Raw genomic sequence first — 27,921 nt, forward strand, 5'->3', positions numbered from 1 at the left:
AGGGAAAAACGAAAAGCAGCTTAGGGTGTGTTAACGCTGCTATTCTGTCAGCTTAAAGAGTATTTTATGCTTGATCAACAGCTCTTTTTTATTGTGCTTTTCTTTCATTCATTCAAGACATCAAAGCCAGGCACCACCAGTGTACCTGCCCTTCTGGAGCCGCTTGAGAGGGGGTCCTAATGAAGCACGACTCTGGGAGCGGAGACCCCCGTGGACACGGCAGTTCAAAGGGAATATTTCAACAATGATTACATTTTGTAAATCTTTTTATGAAAGAGACAGCTTATTTCCTGCTTTTTCATGAAAAATAGATTATCCATTAAAGTGAGCCCACGCCACGGAAGCTGCTTGAGATCTGAGGTGCAGCGTGGAGATTAGGGGAACAAGGACCCGATGAAATCGTCCAGAGTTCCTATCTATTTGCCTACGATGGCACGGCGTCTGCTCTGGGAGGAGCCCGGATGGTGCGCTGGACGGCTCTGCTGCGGAAAAGGCGGTGACCGGGGTGTTCTGAGGTGGATTTTTCAGCTTGGGCCTTGTGTCTTATTATTTGTGCTTTAAGATGTTTTTTGATTCCACAAAGTCCAGCCAAATATCAGAAGGCATCAGGCAACCCCTTTTATTGCACAAAAGTAAGATGAAAGATTTTAGTTACAGATTAATTAAATGCTGTATTTTAATGCTCTGAAAAGGGACGACCCCTTTTCCGTATGGGAAGTTAGCCATAAAAAAAAAAGCTGGCTCTGGGCTGAAGATACAATACAGGCTTTATTATTGGCTAATGTCAGCCCCAAAGGCAAAAATAAAGAAGGCAGCCTGGCCCTTTGTAATTTCTGATTTTCAACATTAAATAATCTTTCCCCTAGTCTTTCTTTCTTTTTTTCTTTTTTGGCGGCAGGGAGAGTTGAGGGGAACAGGGCAGGAAGAGAGTATGATTTCCTGGGGAGCTATGAAATGAAAAAAATGTATGTTTTCTACACATCAGATTCCAATTTTAATTAAATGCCTGCTGTCTAACAAGTGCAGACGGTCACACTTGGGGCTGGCCCAATGGTGGCCCAGGGAGGTAACCTTTCTGGTTTAAAAAGAGAGGCGTGGGAGTGGAGGTCGGCGCGCAGCCGAGCGTGGCCACATTACAATAATCACGCCACCGAGTGCTTCCCCACTCCTGCTCTTCCCCCAGAGCCGAAAAGCTCTTCCCAAACATGACTCAGGTTCACAGTAAATCTATCATGTAGATTTACTGTTCCGATTGTGCAGGTAGATAAAATCTGGTAAGGAAGAAAATAACATTGAAGTGAAAAGTTCAGTAATTTCAAAAATTCTCCCGGAGACCTCCTGCAAGAGAACGACAGAAGACCTGCTCCTTTGCCAGAAACGAATTTCCCAACGAACCTTTCCAGTCAAGGAGCCCTTTAGGCACTGGATGGTACTTGCCCCCTGTACCATTCCCACCCCCGCGGGTAACCTCTTTGCCAGGCCCCGAGCACAGGTCTTTGCTTCGGACCTTCTCTGTTCCCTGTCCAGGGTCCTTCTGTCCTTTCCAGTCCCCGTTTCCTGCCTCCCTCCACCCACCCCTCCAGCCAGTCTCTCTCTCTCTCTCTCTCCCTCTCCACCTGTGTTCGATCCCCCACAAGAATGACGGCAGACCCCCACTCTCTCAAAGGCTATGCAAAGCAGCAGCCCTCCCCACTCCATTCACTGGATTAAGAGGAAGGAAGAGGGCACACTCAACTGCAACCGCAACTACCCGCCTGGCAGCCGGGACGGAAGCTTGTGTATTGAGCCAAACAAGTGAGGCGCAGAGGCGGGATCAGGACAGAGCGCAGATCAGGTTGTAGCATCTCGGTTCTCAGATTCTTGAGAGGAGAGAGCGAGAGTACAGTAAGATACAACTCAGCACCGGACGCTGAGGCAGGGGCCTGGGTTCAAGTCTCGGCTCCGTCACTGGCTGCCCTGCGATTTTGGCTGCTCTGATTGCACTACGAAGATCCCGTTCCTACACTTTTACCTTCTGGGAACACCTGCTCTTCAGTTGTATGGGTCCAGGAGTCATCTTTTCCTTGTTCACTGTGTAGATGTGATACTGGCAGGGATAAAACTGTTCATATCCCTCACTGAGGTTAGAAGGAGCTTGACCATGCAGAAAGTCAGAGACCTAAATTCTAGTCTGTGTGACATCAGGGGTCACAACTTTACTTATCTGCAGAACAGGCCTCAGTATACCAGTTGTTATAATATTATTATATTATTTGGGGGAGGAAATAACAAACATAGAAACAGATCTTTGAAATACTGGCCTAAAATGTAAGCAGCATCATTAAGGGAGGCATTGGTGTGATCTAGATGTCACCCGACGGGGTTAGGGTTTCATCGGAGCCAACTGCCCTGGATAAAAATGGAATGATTTCCCCAAGTCCAGTCAAAGCTCTTACGTGACATCCCTGAAAGCACAAACTGGGGATCAGTGAACAATGCTTTCCTCCTCCTTCTGAAAATGTGGTAGGATTTAGGGTTTTATGGCAACAAAACTTGTCTTTGTTAAGACGTGACTTGCAAAACAAACCCACATGGGGGAGTTGGCAGTTTCAAATGACAGTACTTTTTTTTTAATGCTGAAACAGCAAATGCTTTTTATGTTCAGATTTTTTTCCTTCTATATTTGTAGATTAAATTTACAACTAAGCAATATTCACTACTGCAAACAATTAGACTCTTCCTTAATATTCTTCCAGGGGAGGTGAGTTGGAAGCTTCTCGGTAGGGCTGGGTTGGGGGATTGTGCAAAGGTGAAATCCCACAGCATGAAGGGTCTCTGTCAAAGGTCTTATCAACGATTTGGACGTGAACGTAACATATGGGATCAACAGAGCTACTAGGCTTCCCTGTCAGGAATCTATGCTTCTGGGAGAGAGGTAGTACTATTCTAACACAGAAAATTTAATTCATTTTTATCTTTTAGTAATGACTTTAAAGATGGTGATTTCATAAGCAAAGATTCCTGAAGACATATTTAAGACTGTGTCATAAAATCAAGCACGCAAACAAAATCACTTACTTTGTTTTCAGATGAATTCTACTTGGTAGTGCTCTCCTAGTAACTGAGATTTAAGAACAAACTCAGAACTCGTGCACACAGTGCCGATTTGGAACAGTTCCATACCTATCACTTTATTATATTTTAATGAAACCAGTTACAGATTGGATGATGGTTATGTGTTCCTTTGGCTTTTTAAATATGCTTTTCTCTTGTTAAATCACCCTATGGCTAGGAGATCCCATCGTTCACTTTGCAAGAATGGTGGCAAATTCAAATGACACATATTAACTTTCTTTCTGATTCTGCGATCACAAAAATCTTGCAAAGATGCCACCTTGTGCTATCCTAAAGGCAGTTCAGTTAAAAAAAAAAATGACTCGAGGACTTTCTTTTCTTTTAAAGAAGTGAATTGTCTGAGCTGAAATATGGCTTCCTGTTCTACTGCATCAGCTTTCTGTGTTGTTCTCCAGGAACAGGTTTACAAGTTCAAGTTCAGGTTTAAACTAAATAAAACACTCCTCAGGAGTTTATAACTGAGCCTCATTTACATGTGCTCCCTCTGAACTTTACCGGCCTCTGTACACTAGTTTCCAAGGCTTGGGGGAGGAATGTTTTACAGTTGGAATCTGTACTGCTTTCTCAGGCATTTTAGACTCAGAGGCCAGGCAACAGCAAGCTTCAGTTAGTATTAAAAGTTTCCTCAGATCTACTATAAAGTCAAAGAAAGAGGGGAAGAAAGACAAGGCCAGGCCTGGAGAACTGAATCTTCTTAATTTTCCCGATAAGGCTTTCGTGGTAACATTCCAGTTAAAAAGATTCTGGATGCAAATTCTAGAATTCCATAGTCATGACTTTAGATTTCTCTGAAATCATTTTCAACTCTTTGTGGAAAGTGGTCAATGCATACTTATTCTCTCCAAATATAAGACCTAGGGTTTGTGTAAACTGGTTTTCTGACTTGAAAAATACAGTTAAAAAGTGTTATGAAGATAAATGTCCCCAACTCAGAAGGGACTCCTTATTATGTTTATGAAAAAACCTAAGGGATTTTTGAGGTCAAAAAGATCTCAGGGATTTTCCAGCCAACAAAGTTACACTAGAGAGGAAGGAATGGCTATTTTTGGTTTAGAAGCTTGAAGGGTTGAAGTAGGGCTTCTGAGATGCTCATAGAAATCAATCTGGAGAGAACTGGTTTCCTGGCTGACTGAGATTAAGACTCAGTTTCCTTGCTAAACAAGGGTCCTGGAGTTCAGAGAAAGCAGTGATGGTCTTTGTGGACAGAAATGGAAGGAGAGCTGGACAAACAATACCAAGAACTCTGCCACTCAACTTCTCTGTGAATTTGAGTTTGGCAAGAAAGTGGGTACAGCAATAATAAACCAATGCTTCAAACACCTGAGTGTTACTCTATAGCATCTCGGCCCTGGAGAAGTTTCCTGATAGGTGAGCATACCCGGCATTGCAGGGTGTGGCATGCCCAGTACTCCAGCTTCAGCAGCTGCATCCCTGCACAGTGACAGGTGATAAGTCAGATAAATAGCTCAAAAGAAAGCACTGCTGTGGGGATTCAGAGAAGAAACTACCTGGCTCAGGGAAGATGGACTGAGTCCATCGTGAATCTGGTCTCAGTTTGTGCCTCTGATTAAGAACACCTTCCTAGCACCGTGGTTGTGAGGATGAAGTGAAATAATACATGAAAATATGGAAGCGTTTTGTCTTTTAACTTAAGTTAAACTAAGCTGTTAAACAAAGGTGATGCTTTTTTTATGTATGTGTCTTCCTTTCTGACATGGGGAAGACAGAAACCTCATCTCTATATGCTAGCCCACATAGCTTCTTGGCCTGGTACTTAATGGGCAGTCACTTTTCTTGGATAAATACAGTAACAGCCTGAGTATGCTGGCTATATCCTCTTTTCTCTCAATCTCTTGAACTTAGCCTAGCTCAAATGCTAGACGCATTAAGGATTTTTAAAAACCAAATTAAATGTGAATATGCGTCCAAATAAAACCCTTTGCTATGAACGTAGTAAGTTTCTTCTATTGGATAAAGACATGAATAAAAGTAGAATCCACACAGATGACATTCTGTAGAAATGAACGATAAAATTAGTTTCTTTGGGGGCGGCAGTTAACTTATGACGACTGAATGAAATCAGGACTCACAGCCCTGAGAGTTTCTCTGCCTTTGGCCAGGAACAATTGGTCAAGCTGCAGAAAGATAATAATTTGCATATGTGATAGTCTCTACTATACCATTGGTCACTCATTCCCAAATTACTGAGAATCACATGTTCTTTCCTTTGTTAGTTTTTGTTTCTCTTCTTTCTCATAAATATCTATCCAATTTTGACTCATTCTCCACTATCCTTTGAACTTCTGCCTTAAAGGTTGTTGCAGGAAACAAAGTAAACATAACTGCCAATGTCATTTTTTTTTTTTTTTTTTTTAAGTAACTCTGGCAAAATGGTGGATGGGAGGAATTCGATACTCAAATGCTTTGCAGATTTTCCTGAGGATTTCATCTATCCATGCAGCTTTGAATTCTTCTGAAGACAAAATAATTTGATAGTTGACCTGACAGTTCAAAAAGTTTTACATTCATCAGTGTGTTGGTAGACTGATGCAGATCTAATGTTATTTCATTCATGCTGAATCTTAGGGCAAAACCGTAGTCTCATCCTTCAGCAATTGTCTTTTAGAAACAGAGGCCACCAATTTGGAAACATGCTTGTTGGATGGAGCTACATGAAAGACACAGGATGAAGAGGGCAAGCAATTGCCTGAACACAAATTAGGCCCTTGGAGAAGCTGCCTTGTCTCTCCTGCACCCTTAGAGTTATTCAGTGGGTACCATGCCTTATCTTACTACGGAGCTTAATTCTGTGCCTGGTTCTTATTCAAAGCAAGCAGCCAGGAAGGGGTGCAGAGGGACAGTCCAGATTTGACATCACTGTCCCCAGAACTGAGGAACACTAGAGAATTCCATAAGCAGTGTCATTCTGCAATTCTTGTTTTACAAAGGTCATTGTGATGCAAGGCCAAGGGGAAGAGCCATGCAAAGAGCGTTCCTGGAAGATGGTAGGGGTGGGTTAAGGGAAAGGATTATGTTATTAGGAGGGAGGGGTGAAGAGAATTTGGTACATCTTTAGACTTTGACAGGAAAAAATATTTGGGAAGAAGCCAGCAGAGAGATACAGCCTGGCCCTAGCTGAATGGTAATGATGGAACTAATAGCAACATTGAGAGCTATCCAGATACCAGAGAGAACAACTGGCAGATATTAAAATCATTATAAGATGTGAAATTATACCTCTTGCTGCGTCATTATCACTACATTTCATAATATTTGTCTAGAAAATCACACAAAGCCTATCAGGTTAAATTAATCCTAATGATCAATTTCAGTTTTTATTCTAATTAAACGATTTCAATTTAATTAATGTGAGCACAGAAATTAGGCAAAATTACAGATGTAAATGTTGAACTTTAAATCAAAGGTCCTCCCTGCTCCCTGCCTCCTATAAAAGTACCTTAAAATATTTGCCTGTGAAAGTAGATGGGAGTTTTAACCTTTGTCTGCACTGTGAAGGACAGAAGTTAGAAAAATACGCCGCCGAAAGCTTCCCTAGAAGCACAGGTTTAAAAACCACCCACGCACACCCACACCCACATGCACACAATACTAGGTGGTAGTGTGTGAAGATAAATTCTGCACGGTGAACTCTGGAAGTATATGCTTTTGTTCCTCAGGATTCCAATGCACTTGGGTCAGTCTAATGGATATTGAACTTCTATAAAACACCCCTGTAAAATAGAAACTGTGCACCCATATCCTAAGCCACATATTAAACTACCAGTGCCTTCCCTCCCTGGTGTCAGAAACCCTGCCTCTCAGACCTGCTTTGCCTCTGATTAGCTGTGTGGCTTCACAGGTCGTTTCAACTCCCTGAGCTTGGGCCCTCTTGTTTGGAGGGGCTGTTTTATCAGAAGTATACACACTTTCTTCCAAAATGCACTTTAAGTCATATCTGAAAAATGATGGGATGTGGAGGTGACAATCTTTAAGAAAACTATCGGCTTCAGGATTCTGAATTTCTGTAACTTCCCAAAATACAAGCATCTTAAAATGGATTTGAACATGGCATGGGGTACCATGTGTCTGAGTCATCCTATAAACACCTTTAAATAACCTTTCTTCTCCCTTAATAAAAATTCAAAGGAGATGGGATCCAGAGCTCTACAAGCTTGAAGAAGAAAAAGGACCTGTAAATGGATTCTTTTGCTCCAAAGAAAAGAAAAAGATGGCAAAAATATGAAACAGAAAAAAAGATAATGAAAAGAAATGCATGTTCTTTTTTTTTTTTTGTATTTAAAAAACTTGTCCTGGTGAATCATACTTAATAACAGGTCTGTAGTGTCATAGAGTCTTGGTCTTAGAAGAATGTTATATGCAGCGTAAGGTTCTATGTTATTTCTCTTATCCATAAGATAGCCACAACTTCTTTTCCCACAAATAAGCCTTCATCCACGAGCCCTCATCATGACTTGTTCACAATTGTATATGAGAATTATTTGACAGCAATCAATCCACTATTATTGTTTGGGGACATTAAAGGAGAACAGCAGAGTAATTTAACAATATAGTTGATTAGTGTAATAGTCATCATTAAATTTAGTAGTAATAGTGGGATTTCTCCTTACCTTGGTTAATGATCATGGACAATTCATTTCTTGACTGCCAGTGGTAGAAACGGTTTTTAAAATATTAACTCCTGCCCCTTGGGAATGACACTTAGCCCATCACATTTAATTTTTGACGTTCACTGAACAGCATGATCCTAATCTTTTGATTTTATCATCTTAACTAGGAAACATTAAAATATGGATTGACTCCAGTTGGCAGGAATCTTTATGTTCTTTTCACTAAAAAAGCTATAAATCCAATGGTTGACCTTTTATTTCCAGGTCACAAATGACACCCACTCACTTTTGTCCATTCACATAGGATTTATGTTAGGGTCTACAGGTATAAGCCATGAAAGTTGAACTTTAATGAAATGTCTTTCAAAGATGTGCACTTAACCAAAAATGTCCCACAAAAAATTAGCGGATGGCCTTTTAAAAACATCTATTATATCTTCAGGTTCACTGCTGGCTTCAACTAAGTCTATTTTTCACTTGTAGTAAGTTTCTTTTAATAGTAGCATTTTTCTGAGGATATAAATTAGGCTTGTGTTTGGGATGATAATAGTACCTTAGTTCCCAATTTAAGTTTCTAAACTGAAAGAAGATTTCTGAAATGTTCTCTCTACCATCACCATAATTCATCTATCTCCAGCTGAAAAATGTTCCTTGTCGTTTTTCACAGAATCAATTGTATTGATGGGAGGTGTTCTGTGTTGTCAATCAGGGAAATGTGATTTGATGGGACCCCAAAGCAGTGAGATGGGGGAAGGAATACCAAACCTGCTCAGGTCCACGCCATCTGAGTGAGATCAATGTTTCCCATAATACTCTTCCTGTCATGTAGCGCCCTGTCACAATTAATAATGTAGAAGGAGCTGATTAACTTAAGTAAAGTGCTCTCTGCTGTGTAAACACATAAAGATCTATGAGGCAAAAAAGGGGGGGGGGACAGGAAAGAACAAAACGTCATTTTTATTTTTCACGTGGAAACGTTCTCACTTTCCATTCTTCTCTTGTAACAATTACTGTACCAGCCATTCTGACAGAGTCGATAAATTGATTTGGGTCTTGATGCTGCAGCAAAGCAGTCTGATCTGAGACACCATTATCTGCATTGGAGAGAGAGAGAGAGAGTGTGTGTGTGTGTGTGTGTGTGTGTGTGTGTGGTGGGGCTGCACTTTGGTGGCAGAGGGCAAAGGGGCAAAGTCAGGAAAGGCACATCAGCATTGTTCTAGATGGGAAATTAAGGCTCTAACACGGAGTTTCTGGAATGGACAGATGCATGCATGTGTGTGCGCATGTGTGCGCATGTTACGTGTGTGCATGCGTGTGTTGGGAATGGATGGAGAAAAAGAAGCCTTCAACTTGGCTAAAGGATGCAGCCTAAGTAATACAGTATGCACCACTTATTTAAGTCCCCGCGGTATTTCAGTCACTCACAGCCATTTGCAATTCAATGAGGATCACCACCCCATTAGAGCCCGTCATGTCAGCTGCGTATCTGACAAAATAAACATTCAGAAACTGTGCTCCTAGGTTCATAACTTGTTTTTTGCACTGGGATTTTTTTCTTCTCTCCCTCATCCAGCATAAAGTTTAATCGTTTTTTAATATGAAATTATACCATACATAGAAACTCTCCATATACATTCCTCAGTGTATTTTTCCTCACAACCAGAAACTGAAGCTGTTAGCTGAGCTTTAACTTGCTCCTTGGGAGTATGCTAAGTATGTTCTTAATAAATAAATATCATTCCACTAGCTAGTGAGAAAATTAATGGCACAGTTTATGGAAAATGGACATGGGAGGATGGAGGGAGAGACGACGCAGCCCAGGGGAAAAATTACCAGATTACCTCTGTGGTTCTCACCATATTAACATTTCTATGTCTCTACTGGCAATCACGGGTCCCTGGTCCCAAAGATGAAGGAGATGCATCCTGCCTCACTTCTGGTGCTGACAGAGGTTCCATTCTAAGGAGTGAAAAGGCAGCAGCACACGTCAGCTTTCCCTGTGCCAGGGTGGGGTGCTGGGGGCTTTACATTCTAACCATATTGAATTTTCACAAAACTCTAAGTGGAATGCACAATTAATTTATAATTTTAAAAATGTGACATCTAAGGGTCAGAAAGGCTAAAAATTACCCCAAGGTCACTGTGGAAGTCTGCTCAGGCTGCCATAAAAAAATACCATAGACTGAGTGGCTTAAACAACAGAAATTTATCTGCTCACAGTTCTGGAGTGGAAGTCCAAGACCAAAGTTCTAACTGATTTGGTACCCGGGGAAGGTCATCTCCCTGGATTGCAAATGGCTGCCTTCTTGCTGAGTCCTCACATGACAGAGAGCATGCTCTCTGGTGTCTTTTCTTTTCTTTTGGTTAGCTGCACTGCGTGTCTTATGGGATCTTAGTTCCCCGAACAGGGATTGAACCTGGGGCCACAGCAGTGAAAGCACTGAGTCCTAACCACTGGACCGCCAGGGAATTCCCTGTCTTTTCTTAAAAGACCACTAAACCCATCATAAGGATCTCACCCTCATCTAAACCTAACTACTTCTCAAAGGCCCCATCTTCAAATACTATCACATTGGGGGTTAGGGCTTCAACATATGGAATTGGGGGGGGGGTTACACTTTAATCCATATGAGTCATGTACTGAGATAAATCAAAATCAAGTCCATCTGGCTCCAAAGCTTCTATTTTCTCTACTATGTTATACTGCCTTGGAGAGGAGAGTACCTCATGACCATAGGTCTTAATGCTGCTACTACCTGTAAAATCTCAGACCCCATGCATGGTAAACCAAGCTAAGTTAAGGTTTCTTCACATATAGAGATCCCACTGTGCCCTTCACCTGCTTCCCATCTCCCACAGAATAAAGTCCAAGTGCCTTATCATTGTATAAAGGCATGTATGTATTCACAACTAGACCCCGTTTAACTTGCCAGCCTCATTACTCAACATTCTCTGTCATTTACCTTACATTAACCAACATATGAAACAGAATTCTCTGAACACACACCACTGTTTCTCTGCATGTGCTGTTCCCCTCTCCTGGAATGGAACTATTTCTGTCTCCTTCCAAACTAGCTCATGTGAAATCTCCTCTAGAATATCTTCCATGAATTCCCTGCTTCTCCCCCAGGTTAATTATCTACTCTCTGCACTACCTGTAGATTATACATACTTCAACTGTTTCCCTTACCATATCTTACTATAATTTGTTTACTTTTCTCCTTAAAAGTCTGTGAGCAATGGATGGCAGGGATTGGATCATATATATCAGTAGTACCCTGGTGTGGTAGTTACCAGGGATATAGTATGTGCTCAGTAAATTCTGGTTTCTTTTTTCTCCCTAAGGACAGCTGGTGAGTGGGACAGATGAGCTAGGAATCCAGATATTTTGACTCCTAGTCCAGTGCTCATTTTACTCTACCAAGATGCACTATGGTCAGTTCCCTTACTAGACCTTGCTATTGTATTGTCCTTCCATTCCCCCCACCCCTGACCCCTGGTACTACTGCTTCCCCAATACACATACATAACACTTGGCCATAGATCCACAGAAGGGAGATTGTACTTCAGAGGGGCAGAACCTGTGTTCCACGAAGGCTGCCTTAAATTTCCTTTAACATGCAGCATATCCAGCCTTGGAAGGCAGTGTTGGGCACTTCCCACATCGTTAAGGCAGAGCCACGTGGGCCCAAGGCTGCCCTGTGCTGAGGATGTTTGTGCCTGGGCTGCAGCTCCATTTAGCCCAACACATTCCGATTCTGGGGGTGGGGGGTAGGGGGGTGGGACAGGTGGCAGCATGTGTGGGGGAAGGGAGAGTGTGAAGGCGAGGAACATGGGGCCAGGACAGCCTGTCCTAACCCAGTGTCCCAGCTCCAACCCAGGGATCCAGCTTATCACAAGATCATGTGGTTCATTAGTTAATGTGTAAAGCATTTGGAAAGTGAAAAGCCAATTAGAAGTGCTAAGTTACTTTGTCTCTGCTATAAAGGAAGCGATGTGAAGCCTAAGGAAAAATTCTCAGGCAAATATTTTGGGGGAAGCCTGCACTGTGGAATGTAACTTAATGAACAGGCTCCAATGAAAGGCTATACCCCCAAAACATAGGCCACTGATAAAAGAATGTGTCTTCGTCCTCAATAAACAAACAGGAAAGTAAACAAGCGGGTGTGGGAAAAGCGGCCAGGAAGAATCACTGAGAACTCACGTGAGATTTTTGAGAATCTCACATTAGACAATAGGCTCTGGCCTTGGAACTATGTGTATCTGTGGAACCTTCAAGGTCTTAGACTCAGACTCATTAGAAGGCCTGGGAAAGCCTGTGTCCTAAAGGAACCTCTCCTAATGCGAACAGTCATTATTTAGAGTGCAGAAACATTTGGTAAAGCAAATTCTTCCCCGGTATGGGATTTTCACATGCAGGGGCTTTGTGGAAAGTGGGAACCCCACCTGTACTGCCTTCTCTCCTCAGAGCATGTAGCAGGGCCAATGCACTCATTTTCCTGTTCTCTGAACTCTGTTGACTCAAGCTCAGCAAAACCAGGCTCTTTTCTTTTGCAAAGGAAGCATCTGGTTCCAAGTCATAAAAGAGAAACCCAGAACCTATTGCTGACTGTTTGATAAGCACCTGGGAGGGCACGTGGAGGGCACTGTTTCCCAGAGTTCCCCTGCAATTACAAAGGCACATGTCCTTCAACGCAGCCTTTTCAGAGTCCTCGTTTACCAGAAGAACCTTGACCCAGCCCTGTGGGAGCTGGTCTGTAGAAAACTCCAGTACTTCTGCCCAAATCCTGGACTCCAACAGAGGGCTGAAATGAGATGATCACTGTACACCCATACATGCACACAGCATACCTGTCTCCTAGATGCACAGGGAGTGAGTGTGGAGGAAAGGCACTGGAAGGAGACAAGCAGCAAGAGAGGAAAGGAGTCAAGTGCAAGAACAGGAGTTGAAAACAGCATGAAACCTACCAGGGAATGGGGAAAAAGGAAGATGGGAGATACTGTTAACAATCTACCCACTATCTATTGCCCCTTCTTTCTGCAATTTTGTTTAGGGAGGACAATGTGACCAACCCTGGGTAATGAGTCATGATCATAGCCAATCAAGATAGTTTTGTGTTGGCTTTCCTGGCATCTTTTGCAACTAAAGATTAAAATGTGACCAGTTTTAGTCAATGAGACCCAAGTAGAAATTTGTTAACAGGAAACAGGGAAGGAATAAGGCAGGATCTTTGTTCCCTGATATAAGAGGAATAAGGGGGAAGGATATGGGTGTGATGCCTGGAGCTGCAGCAGTCATTTTGCAGTCAGAGGCACCTGCTTGTGGATGCTAAGAATGGTAGAGCAGAATGTTAGAAAGAGCAAGGTTCCTGCTGGCAACATGTAGCAGCTGAAACAATGCCAACAACCACTCACTGACAGATTTCTTGCTATGTGAGAAAAGAAAACCTGATTGGCTGAAGCCACACTTAATTGGGTTTTCTTCTATGAGGTAGATACTTTATCACCTTCATTTCATAGATAAGGAAACAGAATTTTAAAGGGTAACATGTCCAAGATCACTCAGATAAATGGCACAGCCAAGATGTGAAAACAAGTCTATTGTACTCTCCGACTCATGACTTTTTCCTTGTTCCCCTAAAGAAATCAGACCATGAGCGTCAAGAGCATTTCCCTTAGGAACCCTCCTATGCTGCTGGTGGGAATTAAGTTGGTGCAGCCACTATGGGGAACAGTATGGATGGTCCTCAAAAAACTAAAAATAGAGTTGCCATATGATCCAACAATCCCATTTCTGGGCATATATCCAGACAAAAATATAATTCAAAAAGACACACACACCTCCTATGTTCATAGCAGCACTATTCACAATAGCCAAGACATGGAAACAATCTAAACGTCCATCGACAGATGAATGGATAAAGAAGATGTACACATATAGAATGGAATACTACTCAGCCATAAAAAAGAATGAAGTAATGCCATTTGCAGAAACATGGATGCAACTAGAGATTATCATACTAAGTGAAGTAAGTCAGAAAGAGAAAGACAAATACCATATGATATCACTTATATGTGGAATATAAAATATGACACAAAAATGAACTTTTATGAAACAGAAACAGACTCACAGACATAGAGAACAGACTCGGGTTGACAAGGGGGAGGGGAGAGTGAGAAAGAGATGAAGTGGGAGTTTGGGGTTAGCAGATGCAAACTATTATATATAGAATGGATAAATAACAAGGTCCTACTGTATAGCACAGGGAACTATATTCAATATTCTGTGATAAACCATAATGGAGAAGAATATATATATAAAAAGAATGCATATATATGTATAACTGAATCACTTTGTTGTACAGCAAAAATTAACACAACATTGTAAATCAACTATATTTCAGTTTAAAAAAAAAGAGCATTTCCCTCAGTATCTTGAAACTTCCACTGACTGGAAACATCATTATCAAGACACATTTCAGGGCTGGAAATCTTGACAGCAGTTCTGCATTTGATACTATGGTTTTCTGACTTCACTGTAAGGCTATCATCAAATTCTGATCTAACTCCTCTCAGCTCTTTACACCCATTCACAGCTTCTTGTTTCAATCTTTCCCCCCCACTTTCCCCCCCATTTTCTATCCCACTTTTCCCCCAATCCCAAGGGCTAATTAAACAAATACCAGACGTTTGGTCCTTTTTCTTCTTCCACGAAATCTAAAATTTCCTGTGAAATCTCCCTTTCCTCTTCCCCTTCTCCATTGCCACTGATCTCATTTAAATACTGGAAAAGAAGCAAGCATGAAAGGAACCACTGTTTATTGTGCACCTACTGTGTGCCAGATCCCACGTAAGCACCTTAATTCTTTCAACGATCATCAATTTGCTTCAACTAAGAAGCTTCCCCAAATCTTTTTGGAGCAAGGCAACAAACAAACAGAAAGGCTAAAACCAAACCAAAATATGCATTAAACATGATGGGATCTCCGAAGTATTAAAAACTAAGGGAGAAAAAGGAGACCAGTACCTAGAACTGAGGCTCTCGCTTGGTTCAGAAGTGAAATTTGTGGCTGAGGACAACTAAAGTGTGCTGCCCAAATAAAACTTGAAAGACAAAGGTTCTGTTTATTGAAAAATGTATTTTAAGCGTGTCTCATAGGCTGTCCGTGAGTCAGCTGCCATGTGTTTGCGAAGAGAACGTGGTAAGAACTTACAGGCTGGGGTGGGGGCTGGGAAGCTGGGGGAGTCGCTCCTGCCCACGGTAAGAGGGAGCAGATGGCAGGGGTAACATCTCCGCGAGGCGGTGCTGACTATTCAACACCTACGGCTGGAGCAGAGAACATAAGAGAAAAGAATGACCAGGCACTGCCTTTCCCCGCAGATTCTGGGGGGTACATTCATTTGCTACAGTCCTTGCCACGCTCAGAGACATGATTTCCCCTTGGGAAGTCTCCTCTGCCTTGGGGCACAATTTGGCTTAAGAGAAGAAATGGGGTGCAGGGCAAGAATAGATGTACCCAGTTGAATGAGGCTTTTGGAGTACGTTTAGGGCAGATGCTCAGTGGAAGAATCCACGAGATTCTGATCTTGTGGAGGTGTTGTCCTAATTTTGTCCTAACTGGATGGTTACTTTAGATCCAGCGTTTGGTGGGCAGGTTCTGCCCATATCTACACAGTAGCACATGAGGACTCATACAAGTCCTTCCCTGATGGGGCATGCTGAAGGGAGTGTGGGCTCTGGAATCAGAAGCGGGTCTGTGTCCTGGCTCTACGAACCCCCAGCTATGTGGTTCTGGGGAAGTCACTTCCCTCTCTTTAAACCTCAGTTTTAAAATCTGTATAATGGGGATAATGATAACGGCTCTGCCTACTTCAAAGGGTTGCTCTGAAGATCAAATGAGAAAATACTTTGTAATCCAGAAAATACTGTTTAAATATGAGTTTAGTTATCAACTGAACAACAAATGCTATTATTTGTTGAGCATTTAACAGGTGTCAAGCATTTACTTTCTCTACACTAACAGAATTTAAGACTCAACACAACCGTAGGAGGTAGATAAATACAGTCATCACCATTTTACAGTTAATAAACCAGGCTAGAAAAATTGAATTACAAAGAAAAAATTTTAAAAACTACAAGAAATGAAGTACACATACTACTGCTAAGTGATGAAATAAAGCTCCAACCAAGATCTGAAAGGAAAGCTCACAGTCTCAGCTGCTCTGCTATCTGGGCTCTGGGCAGAGGCTGGTTGTTCTCACAGATGCAGACTAATGTCATTAGTAAAGGTCTTTTTCCCAGGCAGGATGACAGAATGAACTCAGTCTTGATTTCACAGATGCAGGCTAATAGGAAACTGGGGCAGGTCTTCAGAAGAACCAAGTACAGCGTCGGTCCTATTCCTTGATGTAAGAGGATGAGTCAATCTTAGACCATAAAGAGAAAACAGCCAGTAACCTTTCATTATAAATGGTTAAGGATGAAGACAGTATTCAGGAAAGAGAGCAGTTCTGGAGACAGACTGGTTCAAACCCTGGCTACCTCGTTTGCCAGGGGGCAAGTACACTCTTTGAAATTTCAGTTTCCTCATCTGTAAAATAGGGATAACAGTACCAATCTCAGAGGGCTCTGAGGCCTGTAGGGAGTGCAGGCACAGAACCCGGCATGCCCTGGCGCTTAATACAGAATGCCCATTTGGCCAATTAACTTTTTTCAAAGTTAGGAGTAAATGGAATTTTATCTGCCATTCCTCTCCAATCCTGGGAGTTTTCAGCTGTATGGGCTTGTAACAAAAATGCTCAGATCCAATTCTAACTAGAAGGGGGACGATATTTTTTATTTTCCTTTCTCTAACAAAATCTGAGTTTCCTGCCTTTGCAACTATCCAGGCTGCTTCTTGAACTTCTGTGTGGTACCTAACCTCCTACAGGCAGGCAGCTGGCGTCTGGGCAGGGAATGGCTTCAGCTGACTGCAGTGCAATCTCAAGTGAGCCTGGTGTCCTGGGTGAGAACATTACGCAAGAAGGGCTGTTTCTTGGAAATGAGGGACTGGGGCGGGGGGTCTGGCTGATATGCCAGCAGTGGGAAAGGATTCTAATTTTATCTGCTTGGTCCAGAGAAGACAGAACTCAGCGTGTCTCTCTACCTAAGATGGGCTAAAGCCTTATCGACCAGCTCATGGCAAAAATTAAAAGTACAGGAAAAAGGTAAAATGTATAAGAACCAGAGCCATATCATCAGTCCAAAGTTAGACAAGGACAGAAAAACTATCTAGCCTTTTCTGTCCCTCCCACTCTTTGGAAAGTTCTTCTACTCAGCTCTCTGCTCTCAAAGCCTCTTAGGCAAATCCTTATTGTAACTGGTATCCCACTGCATTATTAACGTTGTTGTCATTACTATTATTTTTTACATCTGTTTCCTCTATTAGACTTTGAACAACTTGAGGAGAATTGTTATTCCCTGCCTTCTTGGGTCCTGGGAATATAGTCAGAAATGATGAGTGACTGATGAAAGGGACTTAGGAAGTTTTGCATTCTGCAGATTGCCCGAGCTTTGGTTTCTTAGGCAGAGTTTCAGGAATATGACACACAGAATGGCAACAGATCCAAACGCTCTCCATATCCACCACCTCCCTATGTTCCTTGTGCATCCCCACCAAAGGCAGACAGCGGGTGCTATGCCCATAATTTAGCTCTGCAGGGACCTCCCCAGATCAGCCGGTTTCCAGCACAGTGAAGTGTGTGGTTTGTGCATACATTTGTAAATTTCATGAGGCAAAGGGAGCCACGCTGCTTGCCAGTCAGGCAGCTAAATGATTTATTAAGCAAAGGTTACAGCACCTGTGTCTTTTTGTCAACAAATCAGGCCCATGCCATGCCAAGCGATTCTTCTAATAACCCAAATGGTAATTTGGTTTTAAATAGCATTTCAGATACCACAATTCTGTTGAGGTAGAACAGCGATAGATTTGGGTGGCAGGGAAGAAATGCCTGTTTTTTAGTATTGTTTGCACTCATTTTTCATTTTAAAGAATTAGTCTTCATTGGTGTTCTGCAGGTTAAGCATTTTATTTGAACATTCTGATTAAACTAGAACCTGAAAAAAAATGAGTTCTTTGCTCAGTCCTTCTGTGTGGGAACTGGTATTTCTATTTATTACCTCATGATGAAATATTAACTTTTTTTCTCTAAATAAATGCCTCCTCTTAATGGCTCTCGTTTTCAGGGATCAGATTAAATTATGAGATGCAACTGAAATGGCCATTGGCTTTCTGCTGTTTGAGATGATGCCATGCTCTCTTATATCATTCAGTGGGCGTGCAGGGGACATTAATAGTGTCCAAAGTGAAGTAGATACTCTATGCCCAGAGACTTTTCTATATGTTAGTATCAACTATCATGGTGGACAATACTGAAAAATAAGAGATTCAGGGTGGTCACGGTTTCTTAGAACAGATGGGTGTTCTAAAGGCTGTCAGGAGGTGGCTACCCCCCATGTTAATGATGAGCTACAAAATGGACGAGTATAAGGAAAACAAAAGGCAAATCATGATAGTAGCAGAGGTAGCAGACAAGTGATTCAGAAGAATGGGACAGATAACTTGGCAGGAATGTTCCAACAGAGCCAAAAGCTGGGGTGAGATAGACAATGCAACTGGAAGGCAGTTTGAAAGAAAACTAGCTCGAGGCAAGGCTAAAGAGAAGGCAATTCTGTCTCAGTGAAGGGAGGAATTCTCTGGAGGAAAAAAGATAGACTGGAAGGGAAGGAGGAGAAAAAATGGCTTTCAATTATCCATGTTATCTTTCCCTACCAATCATTACAGATGATGAATAGGTGCAATAAAAGCCAATATTCAATTTTTCCAATTTACATGGAAAGAAGGCCATAATATATTGTTACGGGGAAGAAACAGCAGGTTACCCAACAGTGTATATAATATGATCTCATTTTTGCAATATATTTGTATGCATCGAAGCAGTCTGGATGGATTTAGACAGAAATGTGAACAGTAGGACTACAAGTGATTTTTATTATTTTTCCCATCTGTATTTTCCACAATTAACGTGTATCACGACTGTAATAAGAAAAAGTCATTATTTTTAAACTTCCTTATGAATCATTTAGATTCAACCCGTATCTGCTGACTACCCACTATGTGTTGGACACGAGAGCACAAAATGACAGTGGGTTTTCTGGTAAACAGTCTACTCTTCCTGGCTGTTTTACAGAATTTTAGACTCTCAAGTGGAGAAAGGACCATGAAGAGTTTATCTAATGATTACATTTTAAAAATTGTGGTGAAATACACACAACATAAAATTTACCATCTTAACCATTTTTAAGTGGACAGTTTAGTGATATTCAGGACATTCACACTGTTGTGCAACCATCACCACCATACACCTTCAGAGCTTTTTTCATCTTATAAGACTAACACTCTGTCCCACCAAACAATAACTCTCTCTTCTGCCCTCTCTCCAGCTCTCGGCAACCACCATTCTACTTTTTGTCTCTATGAATTTGACTACACTAGATACCTCACATAAGTGGAATCGTATAGTATTCGTCCTTTTGGGACTGGACTATTTCACTTTCCATAACGTCTTCAAAGTTCATCTATGCTGTAACATACTGCAGAATTCCCTTTCTTTTCAATTTTGAATAATATGTATGATACCACATTAAAATGGTATATACACAATAAAATGTATATACCGTATTTTGTTTATCCATTTATCTGTCAATGGATGTTTGGATTGCTTTTACCTTTTGGCTATTGTAAATAATGCTGCGAAGAACACGGGTGTACAAGTATCTCTTGGAGACCCGGCTTTCAACTCTTTGGGGTATATACTCATGATTAGATTTTAGTGCAATTTCAGTTTTAAAACCAGGGAATACGTCAGTGGTATTCCTGAGAGTTGAGCATCAGTCTCTGTTTGAATATCTGCAGGGAAAGGTGCTCACCGGCCCATGAGGCAGTACAGCACAGTGGTTTGAGAGCATAGGCCTTGGAGTCAGACAAAACTGGGGAGGCATTCTTGCTCTGCCTCTCACCATGTGTGGCCTTGGAAAAATCAACGATCTCTTCAGATCTCAGGTTTCAAATCTATGAAGTGGAGATAATTATATATATCCTATTGGGTAGCTGTCAAGATTCATTGGATAATGTACCTAAGGTACTCAGTACATAGAAAATGCTCAATAAATAGAGGCTATGTATAATCAAAGAACTCTCTTTTTTTTTTTTTTTTAAAGAAAGGTCTTATGATAAACTGAAAGCTGCCTACTTCAAATGTCTATTCATTAGCTGGAATTCTATCTGCTGGAAAAAACAGGGACCGTATCTAATCTGTCTTCTACAGGTTGATGTTTCAAGAGGTTTCTTTGGGGAAAAGGGAGACCATTTTATTTTGTATTTGTTTATGGATTTCTGTGCGGGATACCTCTCCTGCATTTATAAAGTTTACCTATCTGCTTGGGTGACGCTTCAATTTTTACTTCTTTAAAGGCAGAAAAGAAAAGATTGTTTTTCCAGAAAACTTTTCCCATAATTCAACTAATACAAATTTCATGCCTTATTAACAAAAATATTTATATAGAAAAATGCAAGCTTGCCTAGGAAATTACTAATCTGCAGGCCATGTTCAAATTATGTCTTAAAAAATTCCTATAAAAATTCCTCTCCTGATGTCCTCTCAAAAAGATTACCTAAAAATATTATTTTTATGATCTATATCTATATATGCCTACCACTTTAAATGGTTCCAGAAAGTAGTTCCTTTAAAAAAAAAAAGAGTTAATATATATACCTAAATATTAAAATACTTAGAGCACACTTTTATCTCAGGATATTTTTTGGGGGAAAAAGAGTAACTCCATTAGTGTGGTTTCTCATAAGACAATTGGGGATGGCTTTCTTCAAGCCAAAAGTGGCAGGTGTCACTGTGATAAAAAACATTTAAGCTCTTGTCTCTATGATGCCAAATATTTAACAGAAACCCAAAAAATTCAGTTCCAGATGCCAATACTGGGTCTACATGACATCATTCATACAGATGCGTAGAAAATCTGGATTTTTAAGAATTGAATTTTTGTGGTCAACATCATGAAGACTCAGTTTCTGGGTTAAATAAGGCATTTGTGAAACAAAGCCATGTTGGAATAGAATACGTTTTGATTATAGAGAAACAAATTGAATGGAATGCAGGGTACAGTTTCAGTTCAGTGAATCACAGCTTATATAAAAATACTATATAAAATACAAAACAGGACATTTCCAAACTGCATTTTTGAGGTTCTTAATGAAGTAACCTGAGCCCACTGGTGCTTTGAGAAAAGCAATCATCCAATGTAAAGCTACTGTCCCCAGTTCTCCCCTTCTCATTGACCTTGATCATGTGAGTCAGAAGTACAATAAGAAATGTTCTTCTACTGTAATGCCTTTGAGGTAATTATTCAACTTCAAATTCACCAGTTAAATATTTGAAGGTATGGGAAAATAAGCAATAAACTTGAACAATTCTATGGGGAGTACTGAATAGGCGAAGTTAATCCCAGATGCCATGTACCTGCCAGTTTCAGAAGAAACAGCAGAAGTGGGAAATTCAAGAGTTAACCTTCTCCCTCCCCTCCCTCCTTCCCCTCTCCCTCTCCTCCCAGCTGCCTCCTCTGAGGCTGTACTTTCCGTGACCCTGCTTCAGTGTAAGGAAGGCTTCAGATGCAATGCTGTTTAACCCACGCTGTCGACACAGCAATAAACTAAAACCCTTCGCAGAGAAAGCAAGCGGACCCAGGAAAGCAAATCTATCTCGTTCATGAGCACCTGCTCATAGTGTTACAAACAAAGATGAATAGTTATAAATTAGGCATCTGGAGATTACATACCAAGGCGCATGCACAAAATATCTTGGAGAATTTTTCAAACACTGTGTTGAGAACCTCAAAGAGAAAATTCTTTATGTCAATTCTGATAATATACAGTCACATTCTGATTCGGAGATCAGAGAGCAGATTCTTCCAAAACTTGCATCTAATTCTATTCCGCAACTCTCTAAGTATCTTTATATATGCTACCTTTGAATTCCGAAAGTCTTTCACTGTTTCTCAATTAACAGCAGCTATTTCAAAACTTTTAAGAGAGATTCTTTCTCCTTGGCCTATACTAGCACAAAACACAACTATCTATTGAAAAACAAACTCTAGATGTCCTGGCATACTCTTTTTCAATCACCTACCTCAAAATATGACATTATATTCACATAATCCCCTCCCACCCCACTGGGGCCAGCGAAGCCAGTAACAAACACCTCCTATTTCAGTACCAACACCAGCAACTTAACAGCGCTCAGGAACCCTTTCTTTTCCTTTCTCTTAGAAAGTCTGCCAGGTTCCTGGGGACCCTATAATGAGTACATAAGAGGGACTGGCTCCCCATTCCCAGCATGCACTCTGATGTCGCCGGCAGCCAGAGTATACTTTCCAGGTTCAATAGGGGCCTACTTCTGTCTGCTTGCACGTAGAGAGGCACAGATTCCTAAAAGAGGGAGCACACGCTATCCAGCCTGGGAAAATTTTCTTCCCATAGCAAAAGCAGTTCTAGCACAGAAGCCCTCCTCTCCTACCCCCTCAATACAAGAAGCAAAAATTGCAGGCACTGTTTTCCATGATTTCTAAGAACACATGGAAATGTGGCTGAAGGGCCAGGATGGGTAGGGGTCAGGAGGAAAGGGGACTGAACAGGGGCTGGGAAATGCAGCCTGTTGTGCCGAAAGACGAGTTACAATGCACCTGATGAATAAAACAAGCTGCACCACATACAGAAAAGATGAGAGCGGCCCACCTGTGTCTGTTGAGGGATATTTACAAAGCTTGGATCCCGTGGTCCAACACTGACGAATCGGTTTGCGGGGGAGGTGCTGGGTGTCGAGTAGGCTGTGAAGGGAAGGGACACATGCGTTCAGGAAGCAGCACGAGATTGCACACAGAAACAACACCAAAACACACAGTCTCCAAGCCTACGCGGCTGATTAACAAGGAAATGTGCAAACACTGTAGCTAGCAAAAGGATCTGGCTAGCAAGGGCATTTTAGACAGTCAAAAAGGGAAGGAGTGTTGGCTTCCAAAGACTGTTGGAATAAAACGATGTCAAATTGGTGCTCAGATGAGCTCTTTTCTCCTTCCATCATACAAATTAGAACATGCAGGACATTTGTAAAGTATACTTTCTGAGTTAAACATGAGCTCTGGGGTCAGAAAGAGATATCCTAGTCTTTAAAAGCACAGGAGAAAGAAATTAGGTAGAAAGGGGAGGAAAGTAGTTCATTTTACAACCTTACTTTTCACACTATTACCCTCCTAAAGATCATGAAATGTTCCTGTGCCTCCATCTCTAAATATGGAAGAGGAGTCTTTATAGAAGGGACTGGGTTCTCCAGAAAAGTGGTGGAAAACCATTTAGAGCACGCTGTCTTTACAGGCTCAGTGGGGCGTCTAGAATTTTATGATGCACAAAATGCTCTTAGAGTACTAACATTTGTAGTCTTCCCACCCTAGAACCCTTCTGTTCAGGTACAAACCATCAAGATCCCGTGTAAACCTGGAACCTCAGGTACCACACTTCAGCCAACTATCCTTTTCACAGTACATGAACGTTTTGTTGTTGGTTTTTATACTCATATTTAAGAGCTTCACTATAGTTTAGAGAGAAAAAATTCTGTGGTTCTGGTGTTTCATTGGTTCATATATCCAAATGAACATTTTGTTTTCTGGTGTCCTTCAATTCACTTCTTTACCACAAACTCCAAGGATTTATTCACATTCTTTCTTTACTAAAATTTTTAGATAGACTATTACTTAATTTCAAATTTCTTAACAATACTTGTAAAAGGCATAAGTTTTCTGGACTAACACGAGACATGCACCATCTAAAAGATGAAAATGATTTGCATTTCTTAAAAAACACAGATAACTGAGGGAATAATACCAAATTCATTTGCCAGATTTTCTTCCCCTTGTTGACATCATCTGCTTCTCTTCCTTTGATTTTCTGTTTCACAGAAAACTGCTCACACTTCTTGTTTCCCTTGTTAAGCACATCTAGACATAAAATTTCCACCAATCTGGGCCAAGTCCTATTGGTCATTAGAGCTAAGTCACCCACGCAGAGCTGTGATGGTCATGTGGGTATGGTTGTGTTAAATCAGCATGGAACAGAGGAGGAACATAAGGTTCCCCTGATGTCTATTATTAAGAAACTTTTTGTTGTTGTAGTATTTGTTTTAGAAGAATTCGTCCAGTAACAGCTTTATATAAAGTGATCTAAACGTATGGTACACTGTACTGTCTAGCAACGTGAATCTACTGATTTCTTCCCCAGCCTATCCTATGTCAGATTAACCTGAACAGATTTGAGAAATACCTCTGCATTTAGCCGTTCTGTATGTGCCTCTCACTCACTGGTATGGGGGAAATTTGCTTTTTTAAAAAGCTCAGTAAAATGCTCTTTATTAATTGTTTCATTCAGCCTATTGCTCTACTTTGATATGCTTTCAGAAGTCTCAACAGAAAGTCATGTATTGAAAATGATGTACTATAATTAGCTGGCAGTGAATTTACCTGCTTCTAGGGCACAAAGAGGATGTGGGAGAGATAAGGAGGAAGCTAGTAGATAAAATAACCTGTTAGCCGTTAGGAGGAAAAAAAGTGTTTTTTCACATGTGAATAGGTAGGTAGGTTGAGAAGGAACAAAAAGGCATAAAGAGTAAGCTGAGGTTCTAAGACTAAATGACTGATGACAGATGCTGAACCACGAGGCCTTGGTTTGATGGTCCTAGCGGAGCAGTGTGTGCATGTCAGCCCTGGTCACTGCAGACACACAGCAGGATTTCCTATGACGTTTTTACCATACTGGTGACGTCAGAAACATGCATGCTGATTGATCCTAGGATACATGGTACTTTTCTTTTTTTTCTTTTTCTTTTTGGTGTGTGAATATAGTTCTTCGTTGACCATACATAGCACTAAATCTGGAAAAGTGTGTGTTACATCCCATTCTCTATCTTGCCTTTTTTTTTTTTTTTTTTTTTTTTTTTTGCGGTACACGGGCCTCTCACTGTTGTGGCCTCTCCCGTTGCGGAGCACAGGCTCCGGACGCGCAGGCTCAGCGGCCATGGCTCACGGGCCCAGCCGCTCTGCGGCATGTGGGATGCCCCCGGACCGGGACACAAACCCGCGTCACCTGCATCGGCAGGTGGACTCTCAACCACTGTGCCACCAGGGAAGCCCTGCCATTTTGAAAGTAGGGTTAGCATCCAAATAATTGAGCCGCTCAAAATTACCATGAGGCTAACAATTGGCTATTGTCCCTTCTTCAATCATGAGACAAAACATCCCAGAAGGCCTTTAATGCTCTCACAAGCTATTAAAACTTCTCCAAACTTTATTTTGGTTTTTAAAAAAGAGAGCAATGCTGAGAGAGGTGGTAATGTGTTTGCCTTTTTAAGAAAAGGATATTACAACTACAAAAATCTGAGAGTCTCTGAGTTCCATCGAATGGAACAAAAAGTGCCCAGGGAAATTTATTCTATAGAAAGTTGATTCTGGGAAAAATCAAGGACACAGGAAAAACAAGGGAAGGAAGAAAGTCTGACTCATCTTCCATTATTGTAGCTAAAATAGGCAGTGTTCACCTATAACAGGATGTAGTTCCAGAGATGATATGACATAAGTTGAATTTGATTTTCCTAAAGAAACAGTGGAATGAGGGAGTTATCCTGTTAAACAAAAGCCTCAGTTGAAACTTTTTATTAAAACAACCACATATACCATGGTGAATCAATTACACATGCCCAGTTAAGAGCTTTCAACATGAATATAAAATCAAGTAAAGGGGGAGATGTGGTAATGAATTATATACAACTGTGTTTACTATGCTATTATATCACATTCATTATCTTTCTTAATTATAATTTTTGCCTATTTACAGCAGCAATAATCAAATGCTGCTGGAGGAGCTTCAGGACATCATGAAATCCAGAAAATAATTTTCTAGGAAGATTATTGTAGGCATTTTTGAGAATTCTGGAGGGAAGATTCAGGGGCATTTTACGATTTTCTGATAAAGTCAACAGGGAAATCAATTTGCTTATATAACCTCATTGTAAAAGTCCTCATGGCAAACATGACTATTAGAAATCAAATTATGATTGCTTGCCTGTTTCTGAAAAAGAAAGTGTTTGCTTTTTTTTAGCAGCCATTTTACCTACATGAGCAGTATCACCATGGACCATTTTCTTAACATTTTGAAAAAACATTCCTATAAGAAGCTTCCACCAGCTCTTATTTGGGCTAATCTGATCGTACTTTTTCTCTTTCTAACATATTTCTTCAGATTACCCAAGACTCTTAGCCTTAGCCCCAGGGGTAAGTACCAAAATCCCAAATCAGAATTTGATCCCATATCCTTCTGTGTTGCCCACTTAACATATGCACTGCTAATTCTATAATCCTTCACTTAGGCAGTACAAGTTGGGCCTCAGGATGATCAACTGGAAAAACGGTTCATGAACAGTTCTTTATATGCAGTCGGGCCTCTGCGGATGCTGGAATCTATCTCTAGGGAGCTTGTGGGATGGGCAGGGAGAGTGGCAGAGATCACCCATTAGCCCTGCTCTTTACAACCCTGCAGGTGTTCCCTGGGAGAACTGCCTCTATGTCCTCAGAAATGGATGTAACTGACTGCCTGCAAGCCAAAGAGAATTCCAACTTTTGTTGTTCCCAGGTTGTCTGGTTTTTTGTTTGTTTGTTTGTCTTGTGTTGTTTTCCTGAATAAGAAGAAATAAGGGATGTGTCTGGATAGAGGAATCACGGCATTTCTAGATGAATCAGTTTTGAGTCTGTAACAGCCTTCACCCAACAATCATACCTGACCATGGTGCTAAGAAAGTGGTCAGATTGTTTTGAATAAAAGATGCTTGGAGTTTTCCTGTTTGGGGGAAAAAATATGACTGAAAAACAAGATATTAAGATATTAAAATATGTGTATCAATGTCAGTTGATGTTTCTTTAAGATAAAAATGGTATCAATAAAACTACTCAAATCTGACAAACTAGAAAATGTGAGCGCATCAGCTTGTTTTGAAAGTAGGCAGCCAGACTCAAGATCTAGTTCAAATTTAGCGACCCCTGAATTGCGTGTAATCACTGAAAAACAGAAGAGCGAGAAAATTTAGATAGATTTCTGTGTAGAGCTTGGGTGTGAAAGGAGAGCTGACCTTTGGACGAAGCCCCCTCCTGTGTCCACAGAGCGGCTACCAGGAGGTTGAGTGGCCAGGTGGCCTGGGGCTGAACGGCCTGAGGATAGTGATGGCCAGCTCCTCTGCTGGGGAGGAGGAGGGGGGATGACCTGGTGAGGCACCTTGGCAGGAAAGACAATGTAAGACAGCTAGTGAGCTTTGACATTCTTTGTGTGTGTGTGTTGTGTGTGTGTGTGTGTGTGTGTGTATGCGTTAGATATTTGTCTTTTTTTCTTTTTTTAGTATATGTGCTGCCGAAGCGAGCACAGACATTTGTCTTTTAAAAAAAAATTCATTGAAATATAGTTGACTTACAATGTTGTGTTAGTTTCAAGTTTACAGCAATGTGATTCAGATATATATATATATATATATGTGCCTATTCTTTTAAAGATACATTTCCATTATAGGTTATTACAAGTTATTGAGTACAATTCCCTGTGCTCTGCAGTAGGTCCTTCTTAGTTTTGACATTCTGAATTTACTTCCAGACACAGGAAGCAACAAAGTTCCCCAAACCCTGGCACAAAGTTTGAAGAGAAGTTTGTGATCTGTTTCATCAGAGATTCCAACTACGTAAAAGGAGGAAATACCAATTCTTCATTCCCTTAAACTCTACCAAGTCTAACCGCTGTGGTGCATCAAGGAAAGATAGTTTAATATATTCATATCCTCTCCCTCTCTCTCTTACTCTTTGTCTGTCTCTGTCTCTCTCTCGTGTGAACACTTCCTCTGTGCCAGGCTCTATGCTAAGTTTTATGGGAGTTAAAAAGATAAGCCAGACACACGGCTATCCATGAAATGTTAGAGTCTAGTGGGGAGAGATGAGTACAGAAAGTGAAAATATGAGTGCCTAAAAGTAATATAAATAAAAATCTTTAGG

General features: G+C 41.1%; 1 protein-coding gene across 4 annotated transcripts in view; it reads right to left on the reverse strand.

Moving 5' to 3' along the window:
• Nucleotides 1-27,921, reverse strand: part of NFIA (nuclear factor I A) — a 393,406-nt gene that overhangs the window by 14,737 nt on the left and 350,748 nt on the right. For 3 of the 4 annotated variants that reach the window (XM_060139908.1, XM_060139906.1, XM_060139905.1), the window contains one exon: nucleotides 22,586-22,677. The exons of the other annotated variant lie outside the window; for it this stretch is intronic. In XM_060139908.1, coding sequence (XP_059995891.1) covers nucleotides 22,586-22,677 — 92 coding nt within the window. The remainder of the gene's footprint in view (nucleotides 1-22,585; nucleotides 22,678-27,921) is intronic. 4 annotated transcript variants of the gene reach the window in all.

The sequence above is a fragment of the Lagenorhynchus albirostris genome, chromosome 2, assembly GCF_949774975.1.
Source record: "Lagenorhynchus albirostris chromosome 2, mLagAlb1.1, whole genome shotgun sequence".
In the NCBI taxonomy this organism is placed as follows: Eukaryota; Metazoa; Chordata; class Mammalia; order Artiodactyla; family Delphinidae; genus Lagenorhynchus; species Lagenorhynchus albirostris.